Here is a 19784-nt window from a genome sequence, read left to right on the forward strand (position 1 = left end):
TATGGGTACAGAGTATACAGCAAACTCTAACACAGTGTGATGAACTCTGAGATTAAAAACACACAAAACTAAAATAAAGAAACTCTCATGTATTAACAAAGCACAAGTGTAAAAACTCTAAGAAATGAAATAGTCTTATTTACATACAGGATAGTCCCCAGGATAAACGTTAGGTGGAATCTTGTTCTCTCAGGCTGAAAGTAGCATTTAAATAGCAGATCTCTCCAGTGGACTTTTTTTTTTATCCTTAGCCTTGAAACAATAGCTAACTTTATGCGAGATTTTTGCACAATGGCAATGTGAAGGTAACAGTGGCTTTGGGTATTTTATTCTTGCAAAATTCAGATGCTTCACATAAGTGTACATTAATTCTTTCTAAAATCCCAAGTTCATGAGCTCTTAATTAATGGATGGTAATCGCAGGCTAGAATAAGAGTGGGGCTTTAAAAATTATAAGGCATTAAATGAGTGAAAGGCATTCTACTCATTTATCAGGGTTGTAGCACCTTACCCAGCAGGGTTGGAGCCTTAAAAAAAAGTCCTTGGGTTGGCAAATAGGTGGCCAATCTGGGCACCATTCCTCATGCTCCAAGAGGCAACCATAATTCTGAGACCGAAGCGAGATGGTAGCCTCAAAATGGAGAAGCTGAGGTAGCCCAGGCATGACCATGACCCTCTCCAAATATAGCCTTCCAAAGAATCTTTAATAGAGCATTATTATTTATTTTCTTATCTGTGGTCTGCTTCCCCAACCTGAATATAAGCCCCAAATCTAGTCTGCTTTCTGCACCTTTGTGAAACCAGTCTAGTAGAGTTCCTTGTATAGAATAGATGCTCAATAAATATTTGTTGACTAAAATTCTTCACTCTAACACTGTTAGAGTGAAAAGTGAGTAGTAGACATTTTCAGATTCTGATGAAAGCTAGGAGGAAGGAAAAGTGAGTAGTAGACATTTTCAGATTCTGATGAAAGCTAGGAGCCCTCCCCTTGGGAAAAAGATGTATGAAAAGACCCTGTTGTTGTTTTAAATCTTCTATAGAGTTCATGGATCCCAGATTAAGCTATGCTTAGAGAAAATATTTAAGGATGAGAAAGGTATTGTGAACACGATTAGCCACTTTTTAATTTTTGCTATTTGTTATCAATCACACATGATATTTTAGTGACATTAAGGTCAACGAAAAGGACAATTCAGCTAATAAAAATATATCTATCATATTTTATGAACTATAGAGCTAATCCTTCTCTCCCTCCCTCCCTTTCTCTCCAACCATAAGAAAGTCTTAGTGTACATTCGACATTATCTCTTACCTAAAGGCACTCTGAGTGGAATTTGAAGGAGAAAGGGGTTAAGTCCTACTCACACACAACAAAACCACCTGCCAGTCATAGGTAAAATGGTTCTGGATAAAAGAGGAGTGGAGAAACTTGTCCAGTTACCATAAACAACAAATGACTCAAAGAAAACCGAAAAACCACAGATGGCTAACTTTTTTGTCAGAAAAGAGCTGTCCTTAGTTGCCAGTAATGGAAGATGCCCCAGTGAATCTGAGCTTTTGTAAAGCCAAGCAATTATCCTCCAACCTGAGCTCAGCTGTGAATATTACCAGAAAAACCTTAATGGAAATCTCCTGCCTTCGTAAAACCAAACTCTTCCAACACAATGCTGCATGAACATCTATGAAACTCTGCCACAAGAGATGAAGGGTGCTACTTTTTATTTCTTCTCTGCCTTATCTCCGGGTGGCGCCTTCCTCCGGACCCTGCTGATGAAGGCGGCAGCTTGTTCCCCTCGCAGCACCCCAGCTGCGTGCAGAGCAGCTCAGTGTCTGTGGGGCAGGGCTGGGCACGGGCCCCACAAGCAGCCATCCAAAATGCCAGTGCACTGGAGACTGCGGCCTCGGTTAGCAAACTGTCCTTGTGGGGCCCCACTCGCCACCATGGCAGTACTGGGGAAAGCAGAGTTGCCTGAAGTCAGGCTGCTAACATCCTACTGCAGTTGGGGCAAAAAGCTTTAGGTACCCCTCCCCGCCAACCCACACCCAGGGCTTGCTTTCTTAATGGCTCAGAAATGTATCAAAACACAAGTGTTCTGTGCCTTTGCAATGAGAAGCCCTCCTATAACTCCACAAAGAAACTTTCGCAAGGGTAACTTTTATAGAAATTGGTTTAAATGCCTCTTTCAGAAGCCCCACATGGGAGGTCTCAGGTGTGCATTATTTTAATCACATTGAGTTCTTTCCATCCTAAAACCGGGTTCCTAACAGAAACGAGGGATAGTTCAATGTAAATAATTGGCAAAAATCCTATCTGCACACTAGAATAACCAAAGCCTTTTGGAAGATGCGCCATTAGCTTCTCTCCTCTACATCTGTAAAGACTTTGAGACAAAAGCGCAGTAGGTTTAAAGAAATAAAGCCAGGAAGGCTGAGTGCAAAGCAGATAGAATGAGATGGCAGAAGTCACCTAATTGAATAATGAAATTTTCTACTTATCAAATTTAAGTCATTCTTTATTAAGGAGAACATTAACTATTACCAGGAAGGTTGCCAACTATGGAAAACAACCTAGAGGAAGAGGGAGCTCAAAAATGTTAGGAGGAAACTCACATTAAAACAATTAACTTTTTCTTCCTAGTTCACAAGAAGTTCTCCATTTTATTTCAAGTAGTAATTTGGATTCAAAGACATCAGTGTTCAATGTAATTTACCTTAATGGGCGTTTCTTCCTGCAACAAAACTTCCTTAAGGGCTTGCATAGCATTTGTTGTCTTGGTCTTTTGAAAGATAAATCAGTATGCAGTACTAGATGGGAAACTAATTTGAGTAGTACAATCACAGAAACTACAGTCTACGCCATAAAATAGGACCACCACACTGGCAGTTGAAAAACTACCCTAATCTCAATACCAGCTTCCAGCAGATGTGTTCCTCTGCGCAGACTGGAATTCATACGGCCCCTAAGGTGTTCCCAGCACCTGAGAATGTACAAAATAGGCTGCCTTAAAAAAAAAAAAATACTATACACACACAGCACAGCCACTTCGGGCTTCCCCTCTCCTAAGGAGCTTTTTTCAAGACACGGGAGAATTCTAAATTAGGCAACCCGCCCGTGGCTAAGTCACACTTTTCAAAACCCATGAACTGCCCCCCACTGCACCTGTATAGCACACAAAAACCCGGGCAGAGGGAATCTGACATCCATACCTATATTTCATGCCAGTCTGCTTTGCGGTGGACTCTTTGAGAGAAATGTGATGCTGAGGGGTGAAGGTCCCCAGGCTGCGCGCAATGATAGCAACCGTGCGGAATTTGGCCCGGGCTGCGTTCACCACATTGGGGGCGGTGGAGCTCTGCTTGCTCAGAAGTCGGTCCTCACCATTCCGGCTCTTCAAATTGTGCTCTGTGCAGGCTATGGAGACTTGCATTGCTTCCCCGGGCAGCGCGCGGTCCCTCTCAGAACCCCAGAACACAGGCAGTCACGGGAGGTTGAGCAGCTGGGGGGGTTTCTGCTGTCTTTTAACCCCTCCTCGCTCCCCCTCCCCTTTCCTGGGGATGCCGTCAGAGGAGTCCTCGCGGCCGACTTCAGAGCCCGGCCAGTGGCAGGAGCGACTACGGTGCCCAACAGAGTCCCGGGCCCCCAGAGAAGTAAACAGCCAGCCCCGAAGTTGTCACAGCAGCTGGAGTGCGGATCAGGCTCGCCAGTCTTCCCGGGCAGTCACCTCGGCGGATCAGCCAGCCAAATCCATGCAGTCGGGAGGCTTCTGCACACGCCGAAAGCGGAGCGCTCGCACTGACTGCACGCAGCCCTGCCCCAGCCGGTGCACCGTGTCTGAATGCGGGCTCGCCTCTGGGCGATGGCTCAAATCCACGCAGGCATACCGCAAGATGCGCCGCCAGCACCCTCTGGACCACAGGCAGGATGCTCGACTGGTACTCGGAGCCTCCAAGAAGCAGCTAATGGCAAGCTGATCCCTGGGGACCAGCGGTCTCCAGTCCCTCCGGCTGTCAGCTCCCTCCCCGCCCCACTCCCGGAGGTGTCCGGGACTCGTCAAGACCCCTCCCCACTCATTTTCAGGTGAAAAGCCCGGCGCGCACAGCCCGCACTGGCACCGGTTTGCAGCTGCACGGAGGAGCAGGCTGGTAGAGCTCCTCGCCTTTGTGCGACCGGTAGGCAAGGATCACTTTCACCAGACTCTGCCTGTAACAGAATCGGGAGGGCAGCTCGTAAAGGGGCGGGGGGGGGGGGGGGGTTCTGCCCAGACTCACACCAAATCCCGCTGCAGCACAACAGTTGGAACTGGGGGAGGGCAGAGTGGGGGTGCTCCCGCCACAGAACACGCCAGTGAATTAACACGTGAATACTCTGCGACTGGCTTCCTAAAACGCTACTGAAATCCCTGTTATTAGCCTTGTCAGAGTTTATTTGCCCTTTGCCGTTATTCCTTGAGACGCTAAGTTTGAAGTTTCCAGAGAAAACACGGCACAGAGTTTTTCGAGTGAAGACAGCTAACTTGCTGGAAAATCTATTCTGGGTCTCAGAGGAGGACCAAGGATAGGGGAAGAGACAGCTATTGGGCACCAGCCAGAGCGCGGGCTACGCTAGGTAAGCGCACGGGCATGTCACAACCCACAAGGTCCAGGCCAGGTGTCTGGAACCATGTACAGTGCCCGCCGGTCATCGGGGCCCAGCTGGTGCTGACAAACACTAATCCCTGGCCAGGGCTGGGCAGCAAAACACCCCTCTTGACTTTGAACCCCCATGAGGCAGAAACATTGTGTGGTTCAGTGTCGGGTGCCAAGCAACTGCTCAATAAATGTGATTGAACACAGCAAAGCACCAATTGGCTCGTAACGCTTGATCTCTCCATTTGAAATACACAGAAGCCAGACCCCTTTTCTAGATGTACTTACAATAAAAGCGTGGCTTCTGCAAAATCAGTTTTCTAACTGTGGTTTCCAACAGACATTGCTCCCAAGCAAAAAGGAACAGTGCTTCAATCAACAATATCTGTGAGCACCATCTCCGTACTAGGCAATAGAAACATGGGGGGGAAATGAAACACTGTCCCTCTCTTCAAGGAACCAGCAATGTGTGGGAAGGACAAGGCACTCAGTCTTAAAGGGGCTAATTAACAAGTCAGAGGTGCATCGGTGCTCCAATGAGGGGTACAGACACTAAATATGCTAGTGTTAAGCAGCAGAGTAATTGCAGAAGGCTAGAGAAGGTTCTTGGATTCATTCCCCACATTTCTATGGAGTCCCTAACAGGTACTGGTCTCCGCTTGTTGCTGGGCTACAAAGTTGGCTTAGGCAAAGGCTGGACCTCAAGGAGCTCATAGTATGCCCAGGCAGCCCTCATCGAGGAGTAGGACTTCATCTGAGGCGTGTATCTGATGAACAGGAGAGGGGAGAGTTCATCTTCCCAGGGGTTGGCAAGTGTGGGGAGAACACACATTCTGGCTGTAGCTCTGTGTTTTTTTTAAAAAAAAAAAAAAAAAAAAAAGCAGATCTGTCCACTTCTTTCCAGCTAAATTAGGTCATAGGAATGAAAAATTTTCAGTAGAAGATGAGCTTATTTTGGATTCTACTCCAGAGATGAATCTCAACATTTTCTAACCTGCATTCCACATTGTAGAAGCTCATCCTTGACCCTTCGTGACCTTCCCACTCTTGATTTTAGAAAATAAGTCTACTACCTACTGTTCAGTGGTTGAGAAATAACTTTCAGAGGGGGGTGAGGGTTACCGAAAGGGACAAATGAGGCCTTCTTCTTACCCTGGGCTCCCAGGAGGGAGTTCTTGAAGAGGTCTGTGTTCCCTGGAATAAACAGCAGTGGGCAGAGAGGAAGCAGATCATTAGAACCTTCATGTTTTCACACGAAGCTGGCTCATCGGAGATGATCAATGTGTATCAAGAAAAGAGTCAAAATAAGAAGAGGAAGAAGTGGGAGGAATCCAAAGGAACAGCTCAGAGAAAGAGGGAAATAAAGCAGCCTGGTAGGCAAGACAGAGCATGGTGATCACCACAGGCCCAGAGGGGTCAGGAGCTTCCCTGGGCACTGGCTGAGGGGGAGGAGGTGTGGGAAGGTGGCTAGGGGCTGACCTAAGAGTCCTGCCAATTTCACAGGGGTGGGGGAGCAGAAGGAAATCAGCACGCTGTTAGCCAAGATGGCTTTCAGGCTTCTCTGAAAGCATAACCCGAACCAGACTGGGGATGCAGTTAACAGAACAAAACATGCGAGGCAGAGCACCTCTGAGTCACCATTCTATCCCCCACAGGACCAAGCAGAGTGCCTTATACAGAGCAGGCCCTCACTGTATGAATAATTGAAAGAAGGAGACAGGAAGCAAAGGAAAGAAGGAGGCAGGGAGGGAGGAAGGGAGATGTATGGGAAGATGCCAGATTCTTGGATATACTGGATTCCTTAAAACGAAGAAAAAAGACAAGAAAAGAAAATCCTGCACAGTCTAGTTTTCACCCAGGCTGCTTCCTTCAAGGCAGCAAGTCATTGTCCCACATTCACATCTGCACCTCTCGTGTATTGACAAGGGTCTGCCTTCAGCCCGGCTCAAAGAGAACGGAAGAATGGAGACCAGAGGCAGGCTTTACAGAGCAAGCCCCTTTCTGGCGGCCTGCAGTGGGCCTTTTCCGATCTGACGCTGCACAGGCTATGACAGCCCGCCGGAAGCTCGGGGACTCACTTAGCTGCGCTCACCCTTCCCAGCATCAATGGAGCGACAGGCCTCAGGTGTCCGGGAATCGGCTCATGGTTGGCTCATGCCCAATAAATTTGTGCTAACAGGCTACATGCTAATTAAGGTGGCAAATTAGATAGGAATCCTGTTACTGTCATACAGTAAGACTTGGAAGAGTTATTATTATTTCAGATTCAAGTAAGACCCACAGATGATGGTATCAGTGGAGATGGGGATATAAATGTAGACAGAGATGTAGTAATGGGTTGAATTTTGTCCCCCACCCCTACCCCGATTCACATGTTGAAGTCCTCAGTCTCGGTAAGTACCTCAGAATGTGACTAGATTACATGTATTACAGTAATACAGGGAGACGGGGGGGGGGGGCGGGTTAAAGAGGTAATTGAGGTAAAAGGAGGTCATTAAAGCAGGCCCTAATCAATAGGACTGGGGTCTTTATAAGAAGAGGAGAGAAGGACGCTGGTACACATGGAAGGAAGATCCTGTGAAGACATAGGGGGAGGACAGCCATCTGCAAGCCAAGGAGAGAGGCTGGAGGAAAAATGGACCCTGCTGACTCCCCTCCCCGATTTTAGACTTCCAGTTCCCAGAGTCATGAGAATATAAATGTCTATTGTTTCAGCCCCTCGATCTACAGTATTTCATCGTGGCAGCAGTCCTCACACACCAGCACAGGTACAGATACTGTTCTTTATTTTAATACGTATCTTCTGGAACACTCTAAAGAAGGTGCTCCCGGAAGTCTTCATGAGACCACGGTGGTATCATTATTGTGCCCCCTCTACATCCTGAGCTGGTGTTAGAACTGTGCAGCAAAGAAGAGCTCCAAATAGAACACCTTTGTTCCTTTCCACAGTAGAAGCCTCTATATGCTAACTCTTGATACAGAAGGGTGGTGGTTTTCAAGGCATTTCTAGTACTTTCCCTTATTCGTTTTTGTTTGTTTTTGTTTTTTAATTTGAGAGAGTGTGTGTGTGCACACACAGGGGGAGAGGAAGAGAGAGAATCCCAAGCAGACTCGCTGCTGAACACAGAGCCCAACACCGGGCTGGACCCCGCGACCCGGAGATCATGACCTGAGCCAAAATCAAGAGGCAGACACCCAAATGACTCAGCCACTTGGGCACCCCTCCCTCGTTCTTAGTGATCTCATTCTGCCAGTTTTTCCTTGCAAGGGCTTGCTCTATCCTGGGCCTTGTATAACCAGCAACCTCAGACAGGTCAGGAGGTGGTGGCCAGAGGTCTGCTGTAGCCAGCAAAGGCCTGGGTTCCAAACCCAGCTCTGTCACCCTGCCTGTGACCTCGGGTGTCATTATAAATCTCCATGCTGCTGTTCTCAGCTGACCGACGAGAGGGATGCCTGTAGATTCAGCAGGGTGCGTTCACAGAGAGCTGTGGAGGTTACGAGATCGCAGAGTGCTGAACTGTCACTTACTCTGCAATTTCACCTGGGTCTCAGCTGGTCTCGATTCATTACCTGATATTTGGAATTCCTTGGCATTAACGTCAAAGGATCATTGAGTCTCAGTGACAGAGCCGGTTAGAAACAGAGTGCAGGCTACTGAACCCGCACCCTATCTCCTCATGCTCATTGTAGAATTTTCATGGTAATGCGGAAGGACTGTGGAGCTCCTGGTCAGTGGGAGCTGGGGATGAACCCCGCCTCTGCCATGCCCCTTCCTTCCCGCGCACCACGGAGCAAGACTCTCACCCTCCCTGTGCCTGGGCAGCCTCCCCAAAATGGTGCAAGAAGGTGCCTCTCTGGATGGTTGTAGGAATTGCAGAGTAGGCACTTTGTAACTGCTAAGTCTCCATCTCAGTTTATTAAAAGCAGGGTGGTTAGGAAGTCAGTTTCTCCAACAGGCTCTGCTAGGGGACCCCAGCAATTACGAACAGCACTAAGACTTACACTGCATTTCCTATATCCTAAGAGCTCTCAGCAACACTCTCTATATATTATTAACTCATTTAATCTGCACACAATCCCATGGGAAGGTAGTATGCTTTGACACCTATAGAGATGAGGAAACATGAGACACAGAGAAGTGAAATAACTTGCCCAAGGTGACACAGGCAGGAAGCCGCAGAATTGGGATTTACTTGGGGTGAGCCTGCCTCCGAGACCTGGTTCTCAATCCCTTTGCACACTGCCCCTCACTACAAGAACCTTGTGGGAGAAGGGCTTTCAACTGTGCCATTTTATGAATATCATTTTTAAAAAGCCTTATTTTTATTATGAGGGAGGGGGAAAATTCAACATTAAAAGTCTCGACATTTCAGAACAATTAAATCATCCGTGCTTGGTAGCTTTGAGGGATTCTTTCCATCAACCTTTTAAAATATTTTATAATATTTTATTCTTCTTGCTCAAGAAAACATGTTTTTCCCAATTACCTGGCGCATTTCTGATTAACTCAATTTCCTACAACTCAAGTCAAAACAAATGCTTTGTGCTGAGTCCACTTAGGATTTATGGTTTCTTTGCCATTGGAAATCAGAGCTAGCGAGGGCCAGGAAACATTCAATTATGCAGCCAGGCAAAACCGGATTCATTCAAAACAGAAAAGAATCTGCTACTATCTGAAGAATTTTAAACATGCATGTACAGATGGCAATCCACTTTATGTGCTTATTATTATTTGCAGTTAAAAGAGAAATTGTTAGGATGAGAGTTTGCTATATATCAGAAATTCTTAACATCTGGGTTTGGAGAAAAATTTATTATATTCTGACAAATTGAACCAGCCATCAAAGTAACAATGGGCCTACATTTGCATGGGCACAGGTCTTGGAATAAGAGAAAGTAAAATTGAGAGGCGAAATTGGAAATACTTGAGCTCTGCTGAATAGAAGAAACTTCCAGATATAGACACTTTTGCTTCCCTAGAGGCGAGTTTCACCAGAGAACCTCCACTAGGAAACTCTGAGGACAAACTCAATACAAATTTTCTCACACCACTGGCCACATGTCCAAAATGAAAACACAATTAAGGACAGTTAAGCTTTTCAATTAACACTTGAACTATACCCATAGCCACTGATAAGATATTTCCTTAATTAGAAACTTGTGACATATCAGATATATCAGCAAGATTTCCTTATTTATCCTTCACTCTATATGTTCAAGACAAGGTGCCATAATACTATAGGAAGCAGGTATAGAAAAATAGGAAATTCACAATTCAGATTATTTTGCTCAGGCCTCTTCATGGTACGTAAATTCTCAGAAGCTCACCTAGAAGCCGGACATAAAACTGGGGGGGATATGGGGACATATGGTCAGTTTATTTATTTATCCTTACAAATGTCATTAATTCCTCTTCACTTAGTAACAATTGGTATGATTTCTGCCATTGCTTTATAATAGAACAAGTTGGTCAGAAATATTTGTCAGTCTAAGATAGCATTAAGCATAAGATGCATTATTACTTTGTATACCACTAAAATAAAAACTATGGTCAATTATTAGGACACAATGCTTTTTTATCCCTTAAACTTTTTTATTTTAAAAGAGTTGTTTGACTTAGACTTCTGTGCCCAAAATTTCACTCTTGTATATGCATAAAAGGAAAAATATAAGAGAAATCAGTTAAGATATTCCCCAAATGTATTCACATTCAGAATTTGATGCTTCTGGATATTTTACTCAGGCATCAACATCCACATCTTTCCACACAGTCATTCTGTGTGTGGGTAACACGGTAATTTTTCAGACACATACTCCTCAGAACCTGAATAGCCAAAACAATCTTAAGAAAGAAAAAAGTTGGTGGTATCACAATTTCAGATTTTAAGATATACTACAAAGCTATAATAATCCAAACAGTGTGGTACTGGCACAAAAAAATAGACATAAAGGTCAATGGAATAGAATGAAGTCCAGGAGTAAACCCACGCTTATATGGTCAACCAATCTATTAAAAAAACAAGGCAAAAATATGCAATGGGAAAAAAGTTTCTTTGACAAGTAGTGCTGGGAAAACTAGATAGCTATATGCAAAAGAAGGAAACTAAACCATTTTCTTTCACCATATTCAAAAAATACTCAAAAGCTTGAGACCTGAAGTCATAAAGTTCCTAGGGAAAAGCATGGACAATCTCTTGGACATTGGCTTTGGTTACATCTTTATGGATAGGTCTCGTGAGGCAAGGGAAATAAGAGCAAAATTAAACTGTTGGGACTATACCAAAATAAAAAGCTTCTATACAGCAAAGGAAACCACCAACAGAACAAAAGACAACTTACTGAATGAGAGAAGATATTTACAAATAACATATCCAATAAAGGTTTAGTACCCAGAATATATAATGAACTTATACAACTCAACACACACATACAGAGACACACATACACACACATGCAAAACCACCCTAAATAATCCAATTAAAAATGGGCAGAGGACTTTAATAGACATTTTCCAGAGAAGACATAAAGATGATCAAGAGACATACAAAAAGATGCTCAACATCACTCATCATCAGGGAAATGCAAATTAAAGCCACAATGAAATCACTTTATACCTGTGAGAATTGCTAAAATAAAAAACACAAGAAATAACAAGTGTTGGTGAGGATGTGGAGAAAAACGAAACACTCGTGCACTGTTGGTGGGACTACAAATTGGTGTAGCTACTGTGGAAAATGTCTGGAGATTCCTCAGAAAACTTACAAATTGAATTACCATATGATCCAGTAATTCCACTACTAGGTATTTATCCAAAAAAATGAAAACAAGAATTTCCAAAGATACATGCACCCCAAGGTTTATTGCAGCACTATTTACAATAGTGAAGATATGGAACCAACCCAAATGTCCACTGACTGATGAATGGATAAAGAGGTGGTATACATAAAAACTGGAATATTACTCAGCCATAAAAAAAGAATGAAACCTTGCCATTTGCAGCAATATGGATGGACCTAGAGAGGATAATACTAAGTGAAATAAGTCAGAGAAAGACAAATACTACCTCATGTCACTTATATGTGGAATTAAAAAAAATGAACAAATGAAAAAAGGGGAAAAAAGCAGACTCTTAAATACAGAGAGTTAGTAGTTGTCAGAGGGGAGATGGGTGAAATAAAGGGATTTAGAGTACACTTATCTTGAGCACTAAGAAGGGAATAGAACTGTGGAATCATGAAACTAATAACACTGTATATTAATTATACCTAAATCAATGCACGCACACGCACGCAACACGCACACACACACACTCAACTATTGTCTCTGGGATTTTTTTCCCCCAAGTTGTTGACCCCCACTCTGAAAGTTGTGATGCACACTCATAGGCACTGACGGCCACATCATGGCAGTCACCTAGCCAGTGCAATGGGAGATCATGTCACAATTTCACCAAAGGAAACCCATGTGCTGCAGAGAATTGGTGAACTATAATGATTTCTAAGATACTATATTTCAAACTCTTATTTCATGGCCATTTAAATCTAAACTATTATAGGAAGGAAGGGGAAATTTTTCAGTACCAGGCATTGTGTCAAAAGCTTCTCTAGTCACTATCTTATTCCAGAGGAAAGGGAGAAAATAATCTGCCCTCATTAAACATCTAAATTAATTGGACTTACAGAACCATTCATCTTCACCCTTGCAAAACTAAATCTAAATCACATTTCAGAAGGGCTTTCCACATAAACTCACCCTTACCCAATGCAGCTGAGAAAAATAAGCAAACTGAAGTTTTTTCTAAACATACATTAATGGATTAAAACTTCCTTGTTTCAGTTCAAATGTGTTGGTCTTCTTAGGGTAAGAAAGCTATTGTCATTCTACCTCATATCTAATGTATCTTTATAAAAGATGTGTTCTCTCATGTCTTTGTTCCATTCATTTTCAAAATGGAGGTGTTGTAAAGAGCAGATCTTAGATCCTATGAGATTCCTTCTCATTTAAGTGCTTCCTTTTGACAGATTGCTGAAAGTTACTATAGGAGACTCCTTAGGCTTTCATCACATTTAAAATAAAACTCATCTGGGGGTTATAAGGATCAAGCTCTCACTCTGTACTCTCTCAAGTACTATATTGTCTGAAGTTTTTACGATGCGCACGTGTTACTCTTGCAAATAAAATACACTTAAAAATTTTTTCTACCATAACCATATCACCACGTCATCTAAAAATAAAGAGGGATACATGAAAGCATGAAGGAAAAAGTCACATTAATCCAGACTTCCAATTTTTAACATTTTTGTCAATATCTGCTTGGTTTGCACATTTTTATTTTCCATGCATAGTTTCATGGTTGTTGTTATTAATGTTGCTGCTGTTGTTTCACGTAATTGAATATTTTCCAATGTCTCAGTTACCTCATGCTGTCATTTTGGATTTGTTCCATGGTCTTTTCATTTTCATACATTATCTGCCCATAGGTCAATTCTTTGTCATCATTATGCATCGATCACCACGTCAATAGGCGTCTTTCATTGTCCAGTCGGTAACTTCTATATCCTGATGAAGCAAAGAGGTGAAGGACTCAGCTCCCCACCTTACTCCATGCCCCCCCCCAGTAGAGCTCCCTTCCTGGCTGGGGAGTGTGCAGACATTCATGGACGGCTAGCCACGTACCCTCTACATCAGAATGAGTGATCCTGCGGGTACACACTCTAGAGGAAGAGATCCTGGAGGCCAGGGCCGTTAAAGAGACTATGGTAGTGTCAGAAAAGATTTGGGCATTAAGGACAGAGAAGAACCCAGGCAAGGAACGAAAGTAGGTGAGGGAGGCTACGTGAGCAGAGGAAATATTTCTTAGCAAAGACGGGGAGATTGAGGGGTCTCTTAGGGAACAATGAGCAAAGCACTCTGGACGGAACCTTATTTGAAAAAAGGATTTATGTGAGAAATGACACAAATCAAATATATATACATCAACCAGAGTCTGCTGAGGACAGCCTGGACCGAAAGTCTCGTGAAGGCTCCTGGCTTAGGGCATTGCAGGGATGCTGAAGGTAGAACGCTCATCAAGGACTCAGCTCTGGGGATAGGAGTGTACGCAGTGTTTTTGGAAGATCCCTCTGCAAGTCAACAGCATGGTCCAGTAGGAGACTGCTAGAGTCAGCCGGCTGTTAAGGTAAACAAACCTTGCTGTCCAAAGAATGGTACGTCTTCCTGCCAGTTCTAACAGACTATGGAAAAATGTTCAACAATGCACCGCGCACTCAAAAAACATTTCACAAAATAATATGTACAGTATGAGCCTATTTTGACAGAAGCAAAAATTATCCACCTCTGCAGAGAAATCAAAGAATATACCCAAATGTATTTGGTAAATTTGGCATATTTAAGATACCCAAATATTATCAGTAGTTACTTACACATGCTGGAAGTACGGGTGATGTTTTATTTCCCTAATTTTGATAGCATACATCTCTGTAGGTACATATTACTTTTTTATTATGGAGCAAAAAAGAAAAGTGAAATTCAGAGAAAAAGAAATGATGCTTGAAGCCATCAGGAACCTATATGTATACTTATCATGGGCAGAAGACCAAGAGCCTTTTTCTTTTTTATTTCATAGCACCCAGTGCTGTGAGATAAATGGCACTAAGCGGACTCAGTTTATGTTTTAACAAGTATCCAGGACATGATCATTAAGCTATGCTAACTGATACAGAAAAGAATTTGTTAAATCACTGTAATGCTATAGATCTGATATGGATTCCTGTTAGGGAGACAGGTGAGGAGTGGTCTGATCCCCTAAGGACATCAATAAACATAAAGGGAATTTTGTGGGGTGCCTGGGTGGCTCAGTGGGTTAAGTGTCTGCCTTTGACTCAGGTCATGATCTCAGGGTCCTGGGATCGAGCCCCTCATCAGGTTCTCTGCTCAGCTGGGAGCCTGCTTCCCCCTCTCTGCCTACTTGAGATCTCTGTCAAATAAATTAATAAAATCTTTAAAAAAGGGGGGTAATTTTTGGCAATAACTACAAATTCTACCAACCTAATCCTGATTGACCCTCCTTAGAGTTGACCTCTAGGGAAGGGAAGAGAACCTATATAGGTTCATAGTTAATCAAATTAAGTGAGCTGAGCCTCTTAGAGGAAAAGGGCAGGTCTCAGTCTCTCAGACAGCCATGTAGACAGGTGCTTTATTAATTCCCATTGGCTGTGTAAGTGAATTTATACCAAGCTCTGGGATAATGCCAGAACTGAGTGGAAATATGCCTATATAGAAATCAAATCACTATGCTGAAATTTTGGAGACCTCTCTAATAATTGTGGTTGGTCCCCAGTATATGGTATTAGCCCTTTGCCCCACCTCCTACTTGTTTTTTACATAGTTCTATGGCAATAAAATAGAGAAGGAAGGAATAATGCAATATGGTACTTGTATAGATATTGGGAAATATTGGCAAAGGGATAGGAATGAGGAGGGGGACTAGGAAAGAAAAGAATTTTAGCCAAAATCAAACGTAGGGCAAGATTTGAAGAGACACAAAGTTTGAGCTTAATCTGCTTGCTAACTGAATTCCATGGGGAGGTGGTTAGTCAGTTTTAGGAAAAGATCAGTATCTTAGTTTCCTTGGGCAGTTGTCAAAGATTATCACAAATGTGGTGGCTTAAGACAACAGAAATGTATTCTCACAATTCTGGAGGCCAGAACTCTGAAATCGAGGTGTGAGAATGGCTGTGCTCCCTGCAAAGGCTCTAAGAGGCAATTTAGTCCTTGTCTCTTCCAGCTTCTGGTGGCTCATCAGTGTTCCTTGTGACTTTAGCCCTCCAATCTCTGACTCCACCTTCAAATGGCCTTCTCCTCCATATGTGTTTGTCTTCTCCTCTGTCTCCTCTAAGGACACTTATCATTGGACTTGGGGCCCATCTAGGTTGATCTCATCTCAAGATCTTTATTACAACTGCAAAGATCCTTTTTCCAAATAAGGTCACATTCACAGGTTTTAGGGATTAGGACATGAACATATTTTTGGGCGGTGGGGGGGTAGGGTTTACTATTCAGCCAACCAGTGTCAACTTGGGGAAAGTATGTGTTAAATGGGAGGGGGGTGGGGAAAAATGGAGAGAAGCAGCAGCAGGATCAGACTTGTTTCTGTCCTGACAAGAGAGTAAAATGGAAGATACAACAAAACAGCCCAAGACTCAATGGAGATGAAAACTCATTCAGAGTACAAAGCTCCCATCTGAGGGAGGTTTCTGTGATAGGGTGAAAACAAAGAGAAACAAGAAGAATCCTCATAGGTCAAATAAGGGCAGGTGGGCCTTCCCATGCCCTACAATGTCTCTTTGCCCAGAGATAACAGTACTGGATCAGATACAGAGACCACATGTGAAAGGACCCACATTAAAGGATCATCAGTAACCAAACCACAGAGCTTCTCTGGGAGAAGCATTGGCCCAGAGGTGGAAAGAGAATGGTACATGGACTACTTGGGAGGTAGAAATACCAAAGACACAGCACAACAGAAGCTAGGGGGCATACAAGCTTTGGAGGAGACAACAAAGCATTAATAAAACCATCATTGGTTGGTTATTAATTTTATCATTTTTCTGATCAAGAGTACCCCCAGGTTTTTTTAATGGATGCCTTTCTGTTTGGTAAAAGCTTGAGCTGTCACGTCAGCAGAGGTAGATGTTAGAATCTGGCAGTCATAGCATCACGTGGTGCAGGACTAGAGCAGCTCAAGGATCAGCTGGAACTTGAGTTCCAGACTCAGTGTGAGAAAAGAAGATTTGAATCATGGGACTTACGATGATGTCAAGGAACAGGGAAGAACACAAAATCTAAAAGGACTAGGCACTTCTTATTTAAAAAGAAGCTTGGAATCCAGATGATTGAAGACAGTCAAGGGATCAGTTCAGCAGAGTGGCCACTGAGGTGAAAGTGGCCAGTGTCTAAAATGGAAGCATAATTCTGAAAAGTATTAAACCAAAATACTTTTTATACCCCATAAATCAAGATTGTAAGAACTTATTACTAATGAAGATTTATGAGAAATGAAAGTACTTTGATTTAATATTAAAAGACATTAACACTATATAAATCAATTTTAAACACTGTCGAGTTTATAAAATGTAAGGATGTATATAATAATACATATAGTACTAGTATATAGTATATAATAGTACATAATGTATGTACATATGTGTGTGTATATATATATATATGGTAGCACAAGGGAAGATGAATGGAACATAGAACTATATTGGAGCAAAATTTCTACATTTTAAGAGAATTAATTTTATTCTGAAGTACATTGTGATAAGTATATAATATAATCATTAGAGAAAACAACTCAAAGAAATAGTTTCTCAAATCAACAAAGGAATAAAAATATTTAACAGACAAAAAGGTAATCAGCCAAAAAATAAAAGTTGACTAAAACTACTAAATAAATTCAGCACGGTCACAGAATATAAGATCAATATGCAAAAATCAATTTTATTTTTATACTAGCAACGAACAATCCAAAATTAGTAAAATAATTTTTTTTTGCAAAATCGAAGAAAATAAAATACTTAGAAATAAACTGAAGAAATCCAAGTCTTACAAACTAAATTATCATAAAATATTACTGGGAAATTAAAGAAGATCTAAATAATGTGAATGATCACAGATTGGAATAGTTAGCATTGCTGAGATGGCATTTCTCCCCAAATGGATTTAGAAATTCAATATACCCTAACAAAATTCAGCAGGATTTTGTAAAACTTGACAAGCTGATTCCAAAATTTATATGGAAATGCAATAAACTTAAATAGCCAAAATAATTTTGAAAAAGAAGAGCTATATTAGGTGACTTAAACTATGTGATTTCAAAACTTTCTACAAAGCTACATTAACCAAGAGAGTGTGGTATTAGCAAAGGGTAGGCATACAGATTAATGAAGAGAATGGAGACTTCAGAAGTAAGCCCTTACATTTGTGGACAATCGACTTTCAGCAATGGTACCTGACACAATTCAATTGGAAATGATGGTATTTTCAAAAAATGTTGCTAGTATAATAATTGGCTATCCCTACGCAGAAAAACAAAAAAGACCATACACCCTATCCCACATCCTACACAAAAATCAACTGAGAATGGATCATAGACTTACATTTAAGAGTTAAGACTTTAGTGGCATCTGGGTGGCTCAGTCATCAGGCATCTGCCTTTGGCTCGGGTCATGACCCCAGGGTCCTGGGATCGAGCCCCACATCGGGCTCTCTGCTCAGTGTGAAGCCTACTTCTTCCTCTCCCACTCCCCCTGCTTGTGATCCCTTTTTGGCTGTCTCTCTCTGTCAAATAAATAAATAAAATCTTAAAAAAAAAAAAAAGAGTTAAGACTCTAAACTGCCTAGGAGAAAACAGGAGAAATCCTCATGAACTGAAGTTTGGAAAAGATAGATAGGACACCAAAAGTACAATCCATAAAAGAAAAACAACGATAAATTGGACTTCCCAAAAATAAAAAACCATTCCACTTAAGAACAGATCATATGACAAGACATGGACTAATTTAAAAATTCTGCAAATCATATCCATGGTAAAGAACTTGTATCCAGAATATATAAAGATGACTAATGTAAATAAATACAAAGATATATAACCAGCTATAAAAATGGATGAAAGATTTTAATAGATATTTCACCAATGAAATATGAGAGATACATGAATGGCTAACAAGCACATAAAAAGAAGTTCAACCTCATTAGTCATTAAGGGAATACACAAAACACCACAATGAGACACTCCTTCACACCCACTAAAAATGCCGTAATTTTTCAAAATTTAACCAACAGTTAGTGATGATGTGGAGAAACGCAAACTGAAACCCTCGTGCACTGCTGGTGAGTGTGTCAGATTTTCCACTACGGAAAATAGTTTGATAGTTTCTTAAAAAGTTAAGCACAAATTTACCATATGACCAAGGAATTCCACTTTTAGGTATGAAAATATAGGACTACGTAAAGACATGTACATGAATGTTCATAACATTATTGATAACAACCAAACCCAGAAACTTATCCAAATGTCCATCAAATGGTAAGTGGATAAACACACTGTTTTATTTATAGAATCCTATTCAGCAATTAAACGGATGAATGTGAATCAGCCTCAAAAACATCACATGGAGTAAAAGAAGCTAGACAAAAACGCTATAAATTATATAATTCTGTGATGAGGACAGGTCTAGAAAGGCACATTTATGGAGAGAAAACAGATCAGAGGTTACCTGGGTTTAGGAGCGAGAACAGGGATTACTTGCAAATAGGCACAAGGACGTTTTTTTGTTATAGGAATGGTCTAAAAATGAATTTTGGTTATTGTTGTACAATTCTATAGATTTACTAAGATCACTGAATTCCATATTATTTTGGGTGAATATTATGGTGTATAAATTATACCTGATAAATTTGTTCAGACAAAAAAAAACAAAGTGTCATGCCATGATGTAGAATAAACACAATACTGGTGGTTAAAAACAAACAAAAACATTACTTTGTTATTTTTAAGCACCCGAGTTCCCTTTCCAATCAGACACAAAGATAGGAGGTCAGAACGTAGAATTTATGACAACCCTTAGCAGACAGAGAGAGGTCAGAGGTCTGGGAAATCTGAGAGGAGTTGCAAGACAGGCTCAGAAAGAACAGTGGGTTTAGTTGCTGTGGGGTTCTCCAGAAGCGTCTGCTCCATCCATCACAGGGCTGACGTGCTAGAATGCCTAACCAGGTTGAGGGAGAGTCCAAGGGCATCCCAGACAAGTTTCCCCATTGAGCACACAGTGGATCCGGGCTAGTGTGGAGGGATGACAGATCAGCAATGGCCAGGGGTGGTACCAGAGGCAGCCTCGTGGAGTCACATCATGGAGTGAGACAACAGTGCAGCCAAGGATCATTGGGGTCTCCACAGCACATGGGAGGTCACAGGGCACAGACTGGATACTGAGGCAGTGCAAGGTTTGCAAGCAGAGATACTGTCCCAGAAGCCCAGGCAGGAAAGCTTTGAGACACAGCTGGTAGGCAAGGGACAACTTGGAGGAGAGTAGTAAGAACCTGGTGAATGGCACGAAGACCACCGCTAATAAGAAGCTGTAATTTTGAAATTACTAAAT

General features: G+C 42.1%; 1 protein-coding gene across 5 annotated transcripts in view; it reads right to left on the minus strand.

The window, feature by feature from the left end:
* Window positions 1-19784, minus strand: part of LOC111151358 (potassium voltage-gated channel subfamily A member regulatory beta subunit 1) — a 393149-nt gene that overhangs the window by 246981 nt on the left and 126384 nt on the right. For 2 of the 5 annotated variants that reach the window (XM_022509362.1, XM_022509344.1), the window contains exon 1: window positions 3208-3883. The exons of the other annotated variants lie outside the window; for them this stretch is intronic. In XM_022509362.1, coding sequence (XP_022365070.1) covers window positions 3208-3428 — 221 coding nt within the window. In that variant the 5' untranslated portion in view covers window positions 3429-3883. Of the gene's footprint in view, window positions 1-3207; window positions 3884-19784 lie in introns of those variants that run through there. 5 annotated transcript variants of the gene reach the window in all.

Source organism: Enhydra lutris, unplaced genomic scaffold (genome assembly GCF_002288905.1).
Source record: "Enhydra lutris kenyoni isolate GAN:26980312 unplaced genomic scaffold, ASM228890v2 scaffoldscaffold2, whole genome shotgun sequence".
NCBI lineage: Eukaryota > Metazoa > Chordata > Mammalia > Carnivora > Mustelidae > Enhydra > Enhydra lutris.